This window comes from Anas platyrhynchos, chromosome 4 (genome assembly GCF_047663525.1).
Source record: "Anas platyrhynchos isolate ZD024472 breed Pekin duck chromosome 4, IASCAAS_PekinDuck_T2T, whole genome shotgun sequence".
NCBI classification, from domain to species: domain Eukaryota; kingdom Metazoa; phylum Chordata; class Aves; order Anseriformes; family Anatidae; genus Anas; species Anas platyrhynchos.
In genome coordinates, this window is record NC_092590.1 from 76686882 (window position 1) to 76705734 (window position 18853).

General features: G+C 47.7%; 1 protein-coding gene across 3 annotated transcripts in view; it reads right to left on the reverse strand.

Moving 5' to 3' along the window:
• Positions 1 to 4106: 4106 nt before the first annotated feature.
• The window catches only part of SMOX (spermine oxidase), a 47213-nt gene continuing 32466 nt past the window's right edge, over positions 4107 to 18853 (reverse strand). For all 3 annotated transcript variants that reach the window (XM_027455818.3, XM_072037888.1, XM_072037887.1), the window contains exons 4-7: positions 13255 to 13428; positions 10301 to 11000; positions 5694 to 5854; positions 4107 to 4594 (exon numbers count right to left, since the gene is read on the reverse strand). In XM_027455818.3, coding sequence (XP_027311619.3) covers positions 4457 to 4594; positions 5694 to 5854; positions 10301 to 11000; positions 13255 to 13428 — 1173 coding nt within the window. In that variant the 3' untranslated portion in view covers positions 4107 to 4456. The remainder of the gene's footprint in view (positions 4595 to 5693; positions 5855 to 10300; positions 11001 to 13254; positions 13429 to 18853) is intronic.

The following is an 18853-nucleotide window of genomic DNA, read 5'->3' on the forward strand; positions in this document are numbered from 1 at the left end:
TGATGCTAAGCCCCAAACCAGGAGCTGGCCCGTAACACCACCCTTCTGGTGCGGGGGAAGCTTTCAGGACTCATTTCATCTTTCCCAGCCATTCTCAAGCTAAAACATTTCTTGCTACCGAGGGCAAGGCTCAGCCAGGACGTGGGCAGCCGGGGACGGGCGTGCACATCCCCGTGGCACCATCGGCCAGGGTGGGGTGCTGAGACACCTCTCCAAGCACCCTGCCTTCCCCACCCACTTCCCCAAACAAAACGAGCTTTTTTTTTAATTATTTCTAGGAAATCTGGAGGCTCTCACCATCATGGCGCCCATATCCTCTTCCCACCAACCTTCTTCCTACTGACGGGCATTTTGGGGATGCGGCAGGAGCCAGGATGCTGCAGGGGCTGGAGAAGGGAGAGCAGAGCACGGGGTCCTACCAGCGGTCCCAGGGCCCCGTGGCGATGCCAGGGTCACTTCTCCTTGCCACCTTTGCTGCTGCAGAGGCTGCTAATTTTAAGCAGCTCTTGGTAAACAGTTGCTAAATTTAGGGTCTCGGGGAGAAACACGAGCCGAAGTGGGCTCGCCCTGCTAGGTTTTCCTGAAGACGTGGATTAGAAGCCCCCGTAGGAAGGGAGCATGAAAAGCACCTCGCTGGGAGGTGCAAAGCTTCATCCCTCATCCATCATCCCTCCTCCTTCATCCCTCCTCCTTCATCAACCTGCCCACACACAGGTTTCCAGCGAACCCCAAGCACCAGACCCCAGAGCTAAGTGGCACATGGTCCTGGGAGAAACAAAGTATGGAGAGAAAAATCTTCATTAAAATCCAGGGTCCTGGGACACTTCTGAACGTGGCTTGCAACCCATTGCTGTTTCCTATTTATGTGCCTATTTAGCAAGATCAGACACCGTCATCGTGGTGCCTGCACATGGAAGGGAGCTTTGAAACCCCGATTACCAGCATCACAGCTTTTCTTGGATATCCCAGGATGAAGCCACGGGAGAAAGTGACAGTCCTGAGGCTTTTCTGGTGTCTTAGCCCAAAGGACTCCGTTTTCTGCTCTGCTTCCACTGTGCTGGGGCTGCTGGAACCCAGCTCTGGGTCCTCAAGGATAACCCTTGGCAAAAGCCGGGTGACTGAAGCAGGACAAACTTTCCATCTTTCCAATCCAAAAGCACTGCTCACCCTTTCTGCAGCACAACTCCTGAAACTCAGAAACATCACAAAAAGAGTTTTGCTCCTGTGATAAAAAGGGACAAGCATCCCAAAGCCTGCTGTGACCTTCTCCAACTCTGGCACAGCCAGGAAAGCATCCCTGAGACTGGAGGGGGCATGCAGAGATTGCGCCTCCTCTCCAGACAACTGTGTCTTGGGATGAGCTGGCTTACCCTCTTAACGAGTTGTGTGGTTTTTTTTCTTCCCCTCTTTTTCCCTCTTTTTGCTGACTGTAGAAGGAGCCCCCGTACTTCATTTATCAACTGGACATCCCACTCCTAAATAGCTGCAGTTGAGCAACGTGACTCCCACCCCAGATGCTTGGTAGGAAACCACAAGGAGCCTACGCGTGCTTCTCCTGGGGCAACAGATGCCAAAACAGACGCATTCATCACTTCGCTCCTCGCTCGAGCCCTTGGCCAGTGGCCAGGCAGATGGATAATGCGAGGAGATAAGGCAACAGCTAAACACGTGTCCTCTTCATCCTGCAAACTTTTTTTATTTTGGGGGAAAAAAACACACTGTTTAGACATCGTAAAACTATGCTGGTGTCTACGTTTTGCTCAGCTGACTTTAAAAAGAAAAGGATTTATATCCTTGAGAATATATATATTCCAGAAGGCATTTTTTGTAAAGTCAGGACAAAACCTTGCTGGTTTTGATGCACATTTCCACAGTTTAGGGGCTGCTTGGACTGGGAACGAGTGCTCATGCTAAGCCTGAGGACATGCAATTAAAACAAAGGGACTCATTAACAAAGGGACTCGTTTTATACAAGGCCTTGAACCTGTTACCCCTGGGGGAGAGCAGAGCCAAACGTCACTGGGGTGAAACACCGACCCGTGCAGCCCTTTGCCTGGCAGGAGGCTCCGAAAGCAGAAACCTGAGCCTCCAGCCCTCCTGCCACGAAGCCTCCCAGCATGAAAACACCCCCGAGGATTTAGGTGTCACTGGGACACCGAAGGACAAAATGGGACTCTCAGAGCAAGCTGCTGCCCTACCATAAATCCTAACATCCCCTCGAAGCCAGCACGAGCTGTCCAAAGCCTCCCCTCTAAACCCACACAGTTTGGGGGATCCCAAGAGCCGCAGCCCCCGATGAGCTGCAAGTTCCCTGCCTCTGCACCCACCTCCTCTGCAGGACACGCTGCGATTCAGCTCCGCTGCCCCGTGGCTTTGGGGTTAACAAAAAAACATGTCCCAGCTATTCCTTGCCCACGCGGTCAGAGATCCCTTCGAGGGAAACAAAACACGAACACACACACCCACGTATGCCTCGGTGACTAAAGCGAGAACCTGCTTGAGAAATGAACAGCAAGTTTCTTTTCAGGAAGCCTATTTAGGTCAAAGGCGAATCCTCCTGCTAAGCTGGCTGAGGGGTGGCTTGGACGCAGCACGCAGATGGTTTCTCGTTTATCAGCGGCCCGTTAACTCTGCACTAAGCTCTCCTCTTTGGTCCAGATTGTGTCGTTGCAGTAGGAAAACCCCAGCTCGGAGCGATTCTTCCATGCTGGGTGCACCCTCAGGATTGTTTGTCTCCGTTAGGATCGCTACAGGTGATTATTTTAAGGCTCCAGGGGGAAGCAGTTTTATTACCCAGAAGGTAATTTCACCCTGGTTGTCTCCCCAGACTGGTGCACATCAGGACAAGCTTGTAGTAAGTCGCTCACGCCAAGTAAATTTTCAGAGCGTTTTCTTCTTAAATTCCCCTTTTTGCTCAGCTTTATTTCCAGCCGTCGTTCTCAAGCACATCTGAGTGCATTTCCAAGCAGTTTGACTTGCTCGGTGCAAGAGCGGCCACTGCCTGAGGTGCTCTTCAGATAAGATGTGCTCTCCAGATCACCCAAAGAAAAGCTGGCAGGCTCAAAACCAGCCCTTGCCAGGCATTCCTTATCCTTGGCACTGGTGTTTAAGTCTTCTCACGGTTCAGCAGGATCTCTGCTCGAAACAGGGAGCACATTTACACAGAGCTGGGTACAGCCTGAACAAAAAGGGAGGCCCGCAGGGATACTCAGGGTGTATCAGAGGTGCTGGGGTGCCACCTGCTCCTGGACAGAGCAAAAACCATCAACGTGAGAGATGCAGCATCCCTGCAGGGAAAGTTAAGCTTCCCCATCTTGAAGAGAGGCTGTGTCCTAAGGTCTTAACTCTGCAGGCATAATATTTATCCAGATACAAAATGTCTGAGCCATGCTTTCACATCCCTTCACAATTCCCTGATAGTGGGCATACCTTTGACCTCCCTGAGAGAGCTCTTTGCATCGGTGGTGTCATTTAGACTTTGGGACCCTCTTTTCTGGAGGCAGGGGGTGGAAACCTCACCTGTTTGGGGCACTGCTGTCCAACAAAACGTGGAGTTTCATCGCACAGATAGTTCAAGAATGCATCTTCTCATTCTCCTCCTTCTTGCCCACACTCCCACACCAGTTTGTGTGGTGTTTCCCACTTGGACAAGTTACCATTACAGCTGTAGGTTATACTCCAGCTGTATCTGCGTTATCAAGGTCGTTTGGGGTTTTCACTTGGCTCTTCCGAATGTGGTTCAAGAATTTGTGAAGGACAAGTAACAGGTTAGACCCCCCCAGATTCCCCCACAAAATTATAGGAAGGTTTGCTGAAGCACAAGGGCCTTCAGCAGCTGATGGGCAGGTGGCACACAATTAAATACACGGTGATGCGGGAGGATTTCAGCACTAAGCTGGACAAGGCAAATGATTATGTCCCTAAGGCACAATTCCTCGAACACACCGTGAGTAAGATGAATGAGTACAGACAGTATCCAGATCTACCTGAAGATCCTCCTACTCCAAATTTCATAGAAAGGAAGAAAACCCCTATTTTTTATAACATATAAAACATATGAGCATATAAAAAAAGAGTAATAACTTACTGAGCAGAGTCTCCAGGAATTACCAAAGCACCCAGTCTTTTTATTACAACATTTATTTTAGTATAGAAGGCACTTACAATACAGAAAGGAAAAAAAAATGATAGGCACCGAAAGTGCAGTTAGAATTAAAATGACAAAGAAACAGTTTACCAGACGAAAAGAGCACCCTTCCCTGTTAACAATACAGCACATGGAAATGAAGCTATTGATGACTAGGTTTTTAAACAGTTAGGGCTTTTTTTTTTTTTTTTATAGAAAAGATAAAGGCTGTTCTACTGTGAACTGAAATAATAAAAAAAAAAAAAGAACCCCCTCCACACACCTGTAAAAGGAATCGGGAGTTGGTGGTGTTTGCAAACACGGGGCCTTTTAGCTCCGGCACTGGAGGAGGTCCTGGTACATCTCAATGAGGTGAGCAGCCTCTCTCTGCCCAGAAAGCACAGCACCGTGGGTAGTGGAATAATACTTCCTGTGAGTGGCCTCCCCTGAAAACATCACCTGCATGGGCTGGAGAGGATAAGAAAAGTGGGAAAGCTCAGCAGCGCTTACTGGAAAGCACACGTGAGGCAAAAAGGAGACAAAACTTTCTGTGCCCTCCCACATCCCCGCGAGATGACACCGGTGGTCGCAGGAGTGCTGGTTCTTGAAATCCCGGTGTGGTGAACCTCAGGAAAGGTCTGCCAATGTCAAGCTCACCCTTGGTACGCCTGCACAGAGCTCTTGGCAGGGCTGCAGCACCATCCGAGCTCCAATAACCTCAAAATCATCTGCATGAGGCACCGAGCACCTAACTCTCTGCTCTTCCTTCTCTTTACTCCTCAAAATCATACATTATTAGCCCTTGAGGCATTATTTTTCAGGACTGCAACTTCAGGAGCCAACACAGAACCCCAGGGGGTGAGACAGTGTCTTAGCTCTTACATCAGTAGTTAGGTGCTTGAGGAAATTGCTCCCAACTCACTTCTGAGGCAGGGATTTCATACCTTCCCTGAGAACTAGAGAAATATTCTTAAAGCTCCTGTTACCCATTTTAACAGATTTCCATGCTGAACAAAATTGCATGGTCGCTCTGGGTGGAGGAAATGGACTGAACAGCTGCTTGAAGGCTGTACATTCATCCACCACTACCTATGCCAAGGACTGGATCTCCCTCACCCTCTACTGCCAACACAGCAGGATTTCTTGATATGCATCTCCAAAACGTTCAGACCTAGCCATTAGCAGGGGTTTTGTATTTAATGTTAAATATTCAATGTATGCCTTAAATCAGAATAAACTGTGCATTCCTAAGGAACTTTGACTGGCCAGTAAGTCAACATTAAACACAGGGATCATGATTCCAAAAGCCACGTGGATGCCCAGCTCTTGATACTTTCGGAGAGAGAGGTGGAAATCCCTGAGGTGTTGGGATTCCTTAGTGACCTCCAGTCACTAAGGAGGTAAAATTCTCTATACATCATTTGTCCAAAGGGGTATGGATAAAAAAAAAAAATCGAAAACAAGCTATGGGAGGCCCCTCAAGAGATCGTCTCTTTCAACCTACGTCCCAGAAAACCCAGTGCCATGTTAGTCTTCTTGCCACAGAGCTGATTTGGGCCATACTTACAGTAGTTTTGGAGCTCTCAGCATAAGGCAGTGGCTTAGCGAGTTTCTCTACATCGGCCCCGCTAGACCCAACTTGGGTATAGGAGTAGGATCCACGGAAGTTGGGATTGCTGCCCCAGGAGGACCGCAGGATCCGGCGAGGTTTCGGAATGTTTGGATTCCCTGGGTGGAAAGCAAAAGGAGATTAAAAGTGAGACCATGTCCAAAGAAACATCAGTGCAAGCTGTGGAGTGGCATGTTGAAATTATTGGAAATAAATCCTGGCAGAGCCTGCAGGCTACAGGGAAGAGGCCCTAAACCAGATCTCCTTTCCGTTGTTGAACTCCAGGTACCTAAATATCAGAAAGAGGATCCCTTTCAGTTCCAGTCATCTCACCTGCAGCCTTCCATTTTGGGAAAGACCCTTAAAACACAGATGTCCCTGCAAGACTGGAGAGCTTCAGGAAAGCTTGGACACATTCTGGGTGAAAATACAAAGCGTTTCCTCGTCTCATTTACCTTGGCAAGCCTGGTGGTGACTGTGTGATTCACCTCACCCAATTTTAGGTAGTTAACTGGGTGCCCAGTCTAACCAGGATGTTAAAATAGTCCAGTAAGAGGTGCACCTCCAAAAAGGTGCAGAGATAAGGTAGAAGGCAAATCCACAATATGCAGGGGCATAGGAAAACCCATCAGGAGGTGAGGGGCACTTGAGAGAACCAATTATCGTGTCACCATAAGCAACTGTCCCCATCCCAAATGTACAGGAGCATGTGAGATCCAAGAGTTACAGCAGAAGCACAATGAAGAGAAATTCTGTATGTAGGAGCTGAGACTCTTATAATGATTTATAATGAAATTAGTTATAGCAATTAGTTTATAACGAATTAGTTGTGCTTTTCATTCCTTAAAATCAGGAGCAGGTTATTTCCCTGGTCCAGCTACTGCTTTTAGGAGCACGGTGAGTCTAGGAGGGCTAAGAAATATAACACTGGAAACAGCAGAGGCACCTGGATGGCTTGCTGGAGCATACTGGGAACACTTTCCAACCACTAACCCGCAGATCAAAATATGGCAGGGACTAGCAAACAAATACACCCTACAAACAAAACACATCTTACAAATGGATGTTGTTTCAGGAGTAAGACCTTAGCATAACAAAGCCTCTAAAAAGACGCTCCTCCAAGAAGGATCAAAGCAGGAATGCCTGGGATTGAAGTGAAAAGCCCAGGGGAGTCAGAGAACAGGGAGCTCTCAGACACGTCAAGGAAATAAGTAACTGCGTTTGATTTTGAAGGGCTGTGGGAAAGCCCAGGAGAACACACCATGAATGCACAGCACCAGGCAGGGCCAAAGCAGTCATCCATCACATTGCACTACAAAAAAAAACAAACCACAGGCTGTATTTTCAAATAAAAGGAGTCTCTGCGGTGGGTTGTTGATGCCTCTTCTCCAGCTAGCACGTGTTCTTATGTTCCCCCTGCCAAGATACCTGGAAGATTTTTGCTACAGGAGTCAACGTGTAAGGTGCTGATATAACGATGATTAGCGGGAGGAACACACAGTGTTACAAGCAGTGAGACAACAGCTTGACAGATAAGGAGATGTAAAAGACTGAAATTCATTAACAAAAGCATTTGTGGGGTCACCAGCCCAACCAACTACTGTACAAATCCATCACTATTTAATACAGGAGTCGTTCAGACTGGTAAAACCAACAGCTTTGCACCTCTCTAGCATTAAACAGTTAAATGATCTGGTCGTGTTTGACCATGGCCATAACACTGGCCATGTTCTCATCCGGCTGCTTCTAAGACAAAAAAAAAAAAAGAGACTTTCCATTTCAGGTGCACCCAGATGGGAAGACCTTGGTCAAAGGTCCCACAGGAGCACACAACAGAAGTTCTGTTTGTGGACGTGTTTGCAAGACACGAACCACAAAGACCGGCAGGGCCAGACTCTTTCAAGGAACATCGTTAATTGGACTTTCTCAATCTGCTGTTAAATGGATGGGTAAACATGTGCCTGCAGTTAGAAGCAACAATCAATATAGATGTGGAAACCTGTAAGAGCTGAGCACACGTTCACTGTCCAAACGGAGATAAAAAGCCTGAAAAAGGACCTCAGCCTTCACTAAAATAGGAGGACAGGTATTATCATGCTGCTGACTCCCTCTTGTGCAGCTATGGCAGATAAATCCAGGTGGAGGCAGGACTCCTCAGGGCGTCTCCAGCCTCAGCTTGACAGATCAGGGAGTCCTTCAGAGGGAGCAGGGCTGCAATTACTGCCTTCTGGCTTCTCACGCTCGGAGCTCAGCCAACGAAGAAACCAGAGCAAGACTTCTAATTGTCTGAAGGCATCCCGTTTAATCAGATTTACAGGGATGCTGGGCTTTTCAGCCACCCAGTTGTGAAGAGCTGTAATTGTCGATGGTTCTTAGGCTAGAACAATCCCGAGAGCTTTTCACAGCAGAGCCAGATAAGCCCCAGCACTAACCTGCGAGTGAAATTTGAGGTCACAGAGGTATATCACCTCCTCTTACAGAGAAATCCTCAGAATAAAGTAAAATCCAGTCTAAAAGAATGGATAGGTTCATACAACCTGTTTTCATTGCTGAGCAGAAGGCCCTCTCTGTATTCAGTCTTCTCCAGAAGATGTCCCAGAGCTCCAGGTGAGGAGTGGGAACCCTGAATGACCTTATGGAAGAGGCTCTCCTTCCATCAAGCTTGGGATCCTCTAGGGACAAGTCTCCCAACTGAGCTAGCTGACTAACGTGGCTTTGGGTGATGGGAAGCACTTTAAAAGCTGGGTTTGGTGGGGACCATGTGGACCAGAGGGGCCGGATCATTTTCAGGAATGACTACAGTTGGATCACAGATAAAAGGTTGCTTTATTCCCCTCTCCAAACAAAACTGCTGGAAAAAAAGCTGCTGCCGATGGCAGTTCTAGAACATTTTGTTTTGAGGACTTCAAAACATGATCATTTGCTAAGAAGAGGAGCTCCCTGCTGTACAGACACCTGTGTTATTTCAGGCTGCCTGGCACCTGGCCCACATCAGCCTCGAGGTACTGCTTCTTCTGCAAAGTCCCTAAGGAAAACAGGGGAGCAAAGGTAAGGGGTAAACCTTGCTACCTTAGCAAGGCCATCCTGGAAGCCAGGTGAAAAGGTTTTCCACAAAGCAACAAGTTTATTTTCCAGCAGAAAGTGGAACAGGTCATGCTGTGCAATGGGTGCTCCAAGGACAGGCTTTCTTCCTGCGGTTTTGAGCAGCTGAGGGGATCTCTCAGCTCGTGAACGAAATGTTCATTGCACTTTTCAGCCTGAATTTCTCCAGGGTTAGATAACCCGGGATCAGCAGAAGGTTGAGAGAGAGCTCACACCACTGAAGAGCCTGATGGACAGTGACCAGGTGCAGTATCAGCTGGAACAGCAAGTGCAGCACGTATTGGTGAGCCAGTGCCAGCATATTTCCATCCCAGGAGGAAGAAATCCCAGGACATCCAACGCATGCAAACAATAACAACAGCAAAGGAGCACAAGAAGGAAGAGGGAGAGTATACTCCTATCTGCCAAGCTGAGACAGACCCCAAAAAACAAAGTCCCGTGGGTAAATCGAGGTGTTGTTTTGTTTTGTTTTTAAAAAAAAGGGGTTAAGCAAGAAAAGCTGCCACAGAACGAGGTTGTTTGTACTCTGTGGGAGATGTCAGCACTAGAAATACTTGGCCCTAAAGAGAAAGGCCTCCTGCCATGCCTCTGTGGGGCAGCAGCTGACCTGCTGGGGCCAGGAGGAACGAATTTGTGTATGTTGTGCTACCGCAACGTAACGTAGGGATAACTCACACTGCTGAAAACACAGAGCTCAGGAAGCAGGAGCTGCCCAGAGCCCAGCACACACCGATTCATCGTGCTTCGCCGCAGGCTGCGGGGGAGCCACAAGGTTCAGCATCCACCACAAATGCACCACTGAGCAGACCGAGGCAAGGATTCCCTTTTGGTCCCTGCAAGAGGGGTTTGGAACATGCAGGCTAGCCTATGATTTCTAAAAAGAGTAATAAAAGGCAAAACCTCTCCTGGCAGTAGTCAATTAGGTGAGTAGTCCTCAGCTTCCCGGTCCCTTGCTCTAGATCCCTGCATGGTCAGCAGCAAATGGTCTGTAAGCACAGGGGAGAGCTACACTTGTGAAGGAAAATTTCTTTGATTAAACGGAGGTCACTGGACAAGAGGCAAGGCTGGAAACTCACTGGGCGTTGAGATTTGGCTTACACGAGTAACAGGCAGATATAAATAGGTTCATCACGGGACCCGTCCCTAGAATAGCATAAAATGCATCTAATCTGGAGGACACTCCTCTTACAATTGCGTATAATTTGTGATTAAATAAAGCAGAGGATGTGGGATCCTCAAGCACTTCAGCCCACCACTTCCTGAGCTGGTTATCAGCTCCTCTGCATAAATAGCCTCCAGGCACACCCAAGCAGGAGGGATGCTGGAAGCACTTGCCCGGCCCATTCACAGGGACATAATATGCCAAAGAACTAAAAATTCCTCCAGCGTACTTCCTTCCTAATGGTTATTCAACACCCAAGCCCCACGCTCCCTCTCCCCAAGCGAACCAGAGCATGGCTGACCTGTAAATTTCCGTAGCATTTCGGTGCAGGTTTCCGCCACAGTTTCATCGTCACACTTCTCCATGATCAAAGCCTCTTCTCCACAGATCCAGCCGCTCAGCACGTGGCCGTACCGCTCGGGCGGGTAGAGTACATCGAAGCTGCAGATCTTCTTGTACCACATGTCCTCAGGATAAGTCAAGCTCTCGCTCTCCGCCTCGTCTTCCCAGACAAACTGGATGCTGTTGCATTCAGAACTCCAGAAAGGCTCTTCAAACTCCAGGAAAATCTTGTCGGTCGTGTTGATTCCTAGCTTCTCGATGGCCATCACTTTCTCCTCGGGCAAGCGGGGGTGAAAGAGGCTCTCGTGGCGTTTCTTCAAGACTCCCAGGGACACGGTCACAATGACGTGGTCGGCTGGGATGAACTCACAGTCCTCGCACTCTACGAAGACATCGGAGCCCTTGTCCTCCTCGGGGAGGTCACTGTTGTGGTCGGCCACCCTCTCGATCTCCTTGCTGACCGACTGGTTCCAGTGGATGCACTTGACCGGCTTGCGGAGCTGAATGACGGACTCGGGAATGGAGCGGGCCAAAATCTCCACAATTTTTATGAAACCGCAAGGAATGATGTGGTGAGCCCCGGGGATTTCGGTCCATTCCCCAAATTCGCTGAGCGAGACTTCGTCCATGCTGTGGGAGCTGCTCTCGCAGCTCTCTACCTAAGGAAAAGCAAGACAGAAGCGACATTGCCACACAGCAACCCATGGGGTCATTCTGCCACAGCTCAACACTGCAAGGGCAAAAAGAGCAGACACACAAGCTGGGAATCCTGAATCCCCCTCTTAAACCACATTATTGTTGTTAGCAAAGAAGTGTTTCGCAAGACCTGATGAAATCTATCCCTCAGCCTTGCTTCTAATCAGAGAAACCACTTTGTTATGGTCACACGCTGCATCAGCCTTGGCTGTACTGGTCATGGTTCCATCAGCCACTTTTTGGAGATGATGTGTCTGCTCCTGAGGGCAGGGGGTTAGTTCTGACTGATTCCTAGCATCTAAAAACCCAGAGCCCTGGCCAGGGACTTGCTGCTTGGTGCTCCTACAACAGCAGCTGGAGCTGTGATAATCGGATGCTCTTCCCAACGTCAATAAATGTTCCCGTGAGGAGCCGTGAAAAACTTTTGGCAGCAATTTTTATGCTGCCTGCAGCTTTCAACATGCTGTCAGACAGCAATCAGCAAGCTAACGATCTGCAGGAGGTGGCAGCACCCAACACAGAAGGAACCGAAGGAGACAGGAAAGAGAAATGCCAAGACATGAGACACCTGCATTTGGTTCACTTGGTGTGATTATCCAAACTTTAGATCCAGGCCCTGTAGGTTAATGTTAACGAGAGCATTAGGCATAGAAGCAGCTGGCACCAACCCCTGGAACAAAGGCAGAAAGTTTGGTCTGTCTCATGGCAAGTTTTTTAATGACAATACTGATACATGAGACATAATGATGTTAAAATCTTCAGGTCACAATGATTCTCACACTGCAATTCTTTAAACATTTTAGGCAAAGGGAACATTACAATCCCATGCCTTACTCTTTGGCCAATTTTCCAGGCCTTTGCATGCTTTCATGGCAGTGTTTGGAAGCCTGGCAAGCCCAGACGTTCAGTGTGTGAAAAAAATCTCCATGCAGAGCTAAGACATCATGCAAAGAAGTCAGGCTGCTTTTTAGGAACAGGTCAAAGTTGTACAAAGTAGTTCAAAGGCTGCTCCTGACAGCTAGAGGGTTATTTCAACCATGAAGGAAAACTTCAAACCAGTTAAGAGGGAGAAAAACACGCAACTACCAAGCCTGTAATTCAACAAAAGGTACCAGTTAATCCCCTCTCTCTCAGCTGCTACTCTGATCTGATAGCCTTAAGTATCAGCAGCTTTGTTGCTCTCAGGTATTTACACATGAGAAGGGATTTGCAGGAGTTGCAGAAAGTCTCTGGCTGTAGCAACCTGTAGCTACCACAGAAATAACCACCAGAAAAAAAAACAGAGGCATATCAAATGGCCAACATCATCTGCATGGGGATAACACAAGAAATAATCAGCCCCTGTATAGCAGCTCTGGAGATGCTCTGGTAGACAAGCTCTTGGGTTAGGATTCTGGGAGATCAGAACAGTTTCAGGATGCCTGGGCTCAATCCCAGTTTTATCACAGACCTCCTGCAAGAGACTCTTTAGGTCTTTATCTGTGTTTCAGCTTCCCACCTACCACACACTTACCCATGTCACAGAGTGCCGCCCGGCTCCCCTGCCTCATTTCATAAGCCTTTAAGTCATTATAATTGAAATAGGAAGGACTGTTACACTTTACTTGTGGAGTGCTTGATGCAGCATTAAGTCCTCATCCCACAGAGATCTCATTTAGGCCAAGGCATCAAGGAGATAAAAAGAACTAGGGAAGCCATGAGGAAAGATGATTAGGACATGGGTTTATACAAGCTACCTTTGGCTTTATTGCTTTACCTTCAAAATGCTTTCCAGGGATTTCTTCAACAAATTACTAGTGTTGAAGCTGTTTTTTTTTCTGGTGTCTGAGATATGGGCAGAGGCAGAAGAGGGTAAAAGATACTCAGGCAGGATCAAGTCCCAGGTGTAAGGCACAAGACTGTGCATTGCTAGAACAAGCTGACAGTAGAGTAGCTTCAGTTGATAAGAAAACCTTAAATCACACTAGAGAATTTAACAGGGCCTAGGAAATCCCCTTCTAATTAGAAAACTGGAAGTTTAAGATAAGAAAAAAACAGTGAATGCATTATTCCTCCAGCCCCCAGTCTTAGCACATGCCTCAAGAGGAGAAGTTGTCGACACAAACAGGAACTGCCCCAGCAGCAAGAGCCCCCAGAAAGCAATTCCTGAGAGGTGTCTGAGGTTGAAGATTTGTCTGCCCTCAGTAAAAACAAATAAACCACGACGTGCACACACACCTTAAGGTACTGCTGGATCATGGCTAGTTTCAGCCTCTTGACGGCCTCTGTGTCATCCGGATCGGCCTTGACACGCTTGCGGACCACGTCCCGTGTAAAGACGCCCACGCTATTCTGGCTCTCAGCATTGACTGGTTTACCTCGTTGGAAGAACTCCTGAGTCAGGTTATAGACCTGCAAGAGACAGGACAGGAGGTGGACAACGTGAATCACAGCAGAAGCCAAACCTCGAGCAGGATCTTTTTTCCTCCATCCCAAACCAGCAAGTTCAGGTCACCTTCCCTTGCCAGCCTCAGAGATCAGCTGTGGCAGCTTCTTGTGCCCTCTGCTCCAACACCGTGTCCCGCTGCATCCACAGCTATGCTGGTCGGAAGGAAGAAAACAAAACTTCCCTCCAGGCAAAGATAATCACCCTCACTCACCTCTGCAACAGTCTATTCACCATTAAGTCATTATGTAAGCTGCTATTAAGTTCATATTAATTTAAGGGTGTCCGTTCTATCACTTGCAGAAGACCAGCTGAGGCAGTCCTGCTATTTTCCATAGTGAAAGCCTGTTATTCAGCCAGCTGTTTAGATGTTGCAGCTGGAGCAGCAAGCCAGGCAAGGGCAGGCTGCTGAGCACCTCTACAAAGACAGCTTGGATTTGCTAGGTGTTATTTCTAACTGTTATAACCTAACTGCTTCACGATGATGCTCAAGAATCTACCAGGTTGGGGGAAATCAGTTTCATATTTAGCTTCCTGCTGTCCCCCCAAAAATAGAAAAAAAGTAACACACACTCAAAAAATGAATTTTGTATGCTAAATCATTTTACTTGATGAGCACAAGGTAGGCACAGATCCCTGGGAAACAAAAACTTCCTTGGTAGCCCCCACCCAGAGTCAGCCTGAGCAGGACCTGCAAAAAGATCCCTTCCTGACAATGTTCTTTGAAGGAGATCCTGACTTTTTTAAGCCCCCGTTTGCCACCACATCAGCTATTTAAAAGCAAGCGAGCAGCTATCCACCTTGGCCATCTGCTTGTGGCTGTCTGGAGTAATCAGTGCTTGAGCCTGCAGGATTCCCAGCAGAGCCTGCAGTTGAATCATGGCCCTTCATTTCCAAGTAAAAACTCTAAGGAATCTTTTAACAGAGCAAAGCTTTTAAAAGGTGGCTCCCAGAAGTGCAACTCATCCCATTAATAAATTGTTTGCCCAAAATGAGTCACCTTCTCCACTGTATCATGCCACAGGTGTGCACAGTTCTCTTACAAGTAGAGAGGCAAGATCCCTGCTGAATGAGTTTTTCCTGTCAAAGATGGTTTGACTAAAATTTATGATTTTTTTTGTTGGAGACAGATAATTTGGGCACACTGAGGACTTCAGCTTGAATATAAATGCCTGGTAGGAAGCTAGCTCTCCTTCAAAGACTCCTAGAGCGTCTCATTTTCTTTTGACATGGCTTATGAACCATGTTCTCATTTACTCCCATCACATTGCTCCCCATAAGCTTGATTTTCTCTGGGGTTTTATAAGTAAAGTGAATTTGAGGAGGTAGACTGGAAGGATGATGAGGAAGGGAAGGTACTGAAAGAAAACGCACAGGAGCAGTGGGAGCAGGAGAGAGCAGGTCTGTGAGTGAATGGAGGAAAGAGAGTAGATGAGGGTAAGCGAGGGACAGGAAGAAAATGGAAGAAGAAAATAAGTGAAAAAGGGAGAAAAGGGAAAAATAAACTGAAAGAGCAGAGGAGAAGAAATCACAAGAAGAATGAGTGGAACTGCTGAAGACATATGAGACTTGCAGACTTGGACATGGAGCCTTTCCAAGGAGGTTTCCAGGTAAGAAAGGTGGAGACCAGTTCCCTTTATGAAATTAAGGCTTCCAGCAAAGGAAAGGAAATGATGTCTTCTTTGCTTCACAATGCCAAAAGCAATTTGGCAGTTTCAGCATCCCATGGCTCTCAAGTCTTCTGATTTCCAAGGCCCAGACCACTTCCAGCAAGCACAAGCTGCACAGACCTTGCATCAGCACAACACAGCTCAGCTTCCCTAAGCCGATTGCACACTCTAAGCAGATAAGGCATTCACAAGACAAGCAAAGCTGTGTTAAAGCCCAGCTTCCACTTGGCCAGAAGGATAAGCGAGCCATGGGTATGTTTTTATTAACCACTGGATTCTCCATTGCCCTACAGAGAAAAGAGCAGAGCGACCCCGATCCCTGTGCTGTGAACACCAAGCCTTTGCTATCACCCCATCAGTCAGAAGCTACATAATCATGATTTAAAGGCAATTAAAAGGTTATAATCCTAAAACGGATCCACTTTGGCTTTTCTGTCTTCCTTCTGACCAGCTTTGGGACATCCACAACAGGGGTCCATGAAGGGAAGGTGGGCTCCCCCAAGAAGTCCTCCCCATTACCTACAGGCTTCCACCTCCACGTATTTACTACCTACGTGCTCCTCTACCACGGGAAGAGGCAGTCCCTTAGGAAGCACAAATCTAAATAAAGAAGCTTCTCCGAACCGAAGGAGGTCAGGAAAGCACATCCCAGGCCGCGCTCCTTCCTGGCAGCGCCGGTGACGAGCCACAGCATTGTCTTTTTCTCGTTTGGCTTAAAAACTCGAGTGACTTAATCCCCGGTCAGTAAAAAAAAAAAAACTTGATGGAGATAGGTCCGTGCTGTTACCAAGCCAGACATCTGTCGGTGCAATAGAAGGGCAGGGAGGGACCGGTGACCTCCTTTGGGCCTGCTTCCCCCCGTACGGCAAGGCCAGGCTTTAATCGGGGATGGCACGAAGCCCAGCATGGGGTGGGGAGAGCAGAAGGGGGGAAATCTTCGTGGTTCCTCTGCTGCAGCCCTCCCCCAGAAACCCTGCAGCACACAGGAGGAAGCTGACAGATAACGAGGACATTAATTAGCCAATTGTTAAAGGGAGGGTTCCTGTAAAGCGGGCCTTTAGGGACTGTGGCCCTACTGAGAAGCCTCAGTAAAAAGAGGCACAGTTCCTAAACCAGGCTGGCTGCTACACTGTGAAACCCTTGGGAGCAGCGATTTTTCACCTGTATTTAACTAGCCAAACTCACCACCCCTCAGAAACATCTGGGAGTTGGCCAGAAATACCTGTTTGCAGAGGAAAATGAGGACTTAGCAGTGACAGAAGGGCAACTCTGAGATGGGCTGGCCCCATTTACATTTCCCAGCTGCAGACACGGCCCTCAGCAGCCACATTCCTGTCCCTTTTCTTTGTGGGTCACACAGACGTGATAATTAGCAGAGTCCTAAATCCCTCCCAGCCACAGGATCCCCAAATTACCCTAGCAGGAGTGGAGAGAAAGGTTATAAACACATGGCATGGACATCGCCCCCCCGGGGAACCACCTTCCACATCTTTTGCCCCTTTGAGGTGTGACCAAATGACCCTAAGCAGTGCCAGCCCTGCACAATACAAGGTCTCTGAAGGATAATCTCAAAACAACAGTGTCTGGAGAACTGTTCTGCCAACAGCAGGCTTGATGCCTTTTCTCCCAGTGGTTGGAAATCCAGGGAGCTGCTTTGTGGGCTTGGAGGCCTTCCCCCAGCTCGTTTTTGCTCTCATGTTGGAGGATTCAGGTCAGCGCGGTCACAAGCTGATGATAGATCTTGACTGCCCTCGATTCAGTGCACCGGCTTCTCACTCAAGGCAGCCTCTCGTAGGGAGCTCTCTGCTACAGAAATGAAGCCTGCTCAGCTTCCTCGTAACCAAATAAAGGCTTCTGTGAGGCATCCCCACAGCTATTAGAAATCCAGGCTACTGCAAACAAAAAGAAGCAAAAACTTGGAGAGAAGCAGAAGCCAGCCAAAAAAAAAAAAAAAAAAAAAAAAAGATTGGATAAGTGCCTGGAAAAGGGTAAGGACTCTCCAAATGAACTGGTGAGGCAAAGCTGAGTGGTAACGGGGTGCTCGGCCTTTCACAGCAGGGGAATTCAGCGTACAGAGGGCCAGACCTCACCTCGGCAGGCTCCAGCCTCAGCGACTCCACATACGCAAGTGAAACACTCAAGGGAGATGATCTGCATTTCGCATGCCCTGAATCGGGTGTCCAAATGACAAGATAACTGGGACTAAGGAAATGCAGGTGCAGAAGCTGGAGGCATGCACTAGGGTCCAAGCACACGGCAGCAGCTGCAGCGAGAGGAGAGCAGGGAGTGCCTGGGAAGCGAGCCGGCTGTGCAGGGGAAGGCAGGCACTTGAACCCGTGACAAATTTAGCCCCTGTTCATTCAGGACTACATTTTCCACTGGTAATGCCAGTCCCTGATTAGGCTTCACATACATCATGTGTTTGTTGCTTTTTTTTTTTTTTTCCTCAAGTCAGGGCTGTTTGTGTCACAGCCTTTGCTAATCTAAGCCTCTTCTACAGGAGATGCAGGCTGAGAGATGATACAAGATGACGTTGGGACTGCTAGCAGCAGGCTGCCCAAGGCTCTGAGAAGGGGCTGGGAGCTCCTACGCAGCAGGAGCAGGAGCCTGACCTCAGGGCCCGGTGATCTGTAAAATGGCTGTTTATGCTGGACAGCTTCGTGATGTCGTAACACCAGAAATCCCACCTCAAAAATGCAGAGAGACAGAGCTGAAGACCAGATTTCTACCCATAATAACAAGAATGGAATGGAAATGGACTCTTAAAAAAAAAAAAAAAAAAAAAGCAAAAAAATAAAAAGATGGGGGGATGAAAAAAAATAGAAATGCACCAGGCTGACTCAGCACATGTAAACAGAAACATTCTTTGCAATTTATGCCAGAGGAAAAGGTTCCCAAAGCTGCATGCCTGCTGCACATGTTTCTGTCTTCCAGCCCACTGCGGCACTTGCACTTCATACAGTCTTTTTAATTGGTGTTTTTCAGGAGATCGCGTAGACCACCTTAATTCCCACTTTTCCTAAACAGAGGAGGGAAGAACAAACAGTCTACTGTCTTAAATCACTGAAGATTGGCCAATCTGACACCCCAAAGAGGCTGGGACAAGAAGCTAAACAAAACTGTAAGCTGCCCCACAAGAAATTCCAGCACACTTTGATGGATTACAGAGAAAGCACCTCCCCAGCAACAGCAATTAGAGGCTGGCTGATGTCCTCTTCTTGGCTTAAGCTGTCCCCTACATATTTATTTTTTTTTTTATTGCAGAGTAGCTGTAGACATTTTTACAATCCATAAATGTGAAATCCTTTTCTGTCTCCTAGCGATAAAGATATCCTGCAGCAACGATAAGCTAATTACGTGTTGCGTAAAGAAGATTAACTTTTAATGTGTTGTTCTCTCATGTCACTGGCTGTCCCCTTTCTCTTGCTTTAAAAGGAAGGGTAGATTTACCAATTTAACCATTTTTAAAACACTGGCACCTTGTTACAGCCTTTATCTTATCGGCTGCATCTCAAAGCTAAGTAGCTCTCATCTTTGTATTCTCTTCTATCAGAGCCTGCCTGCCTCTGACACCCTCCCTTTGCTGGAGGTTTTCTTATCATCTTTAAGTCAGGATGATCACTGAGCACTGCATGAAGTTGGTGGTGTTCCATTTACATAAGTAATGCTGCTCGCTGCAGTACTTTCACTTATTTCCTCTCTCTTCTATTCTTATTTTCTG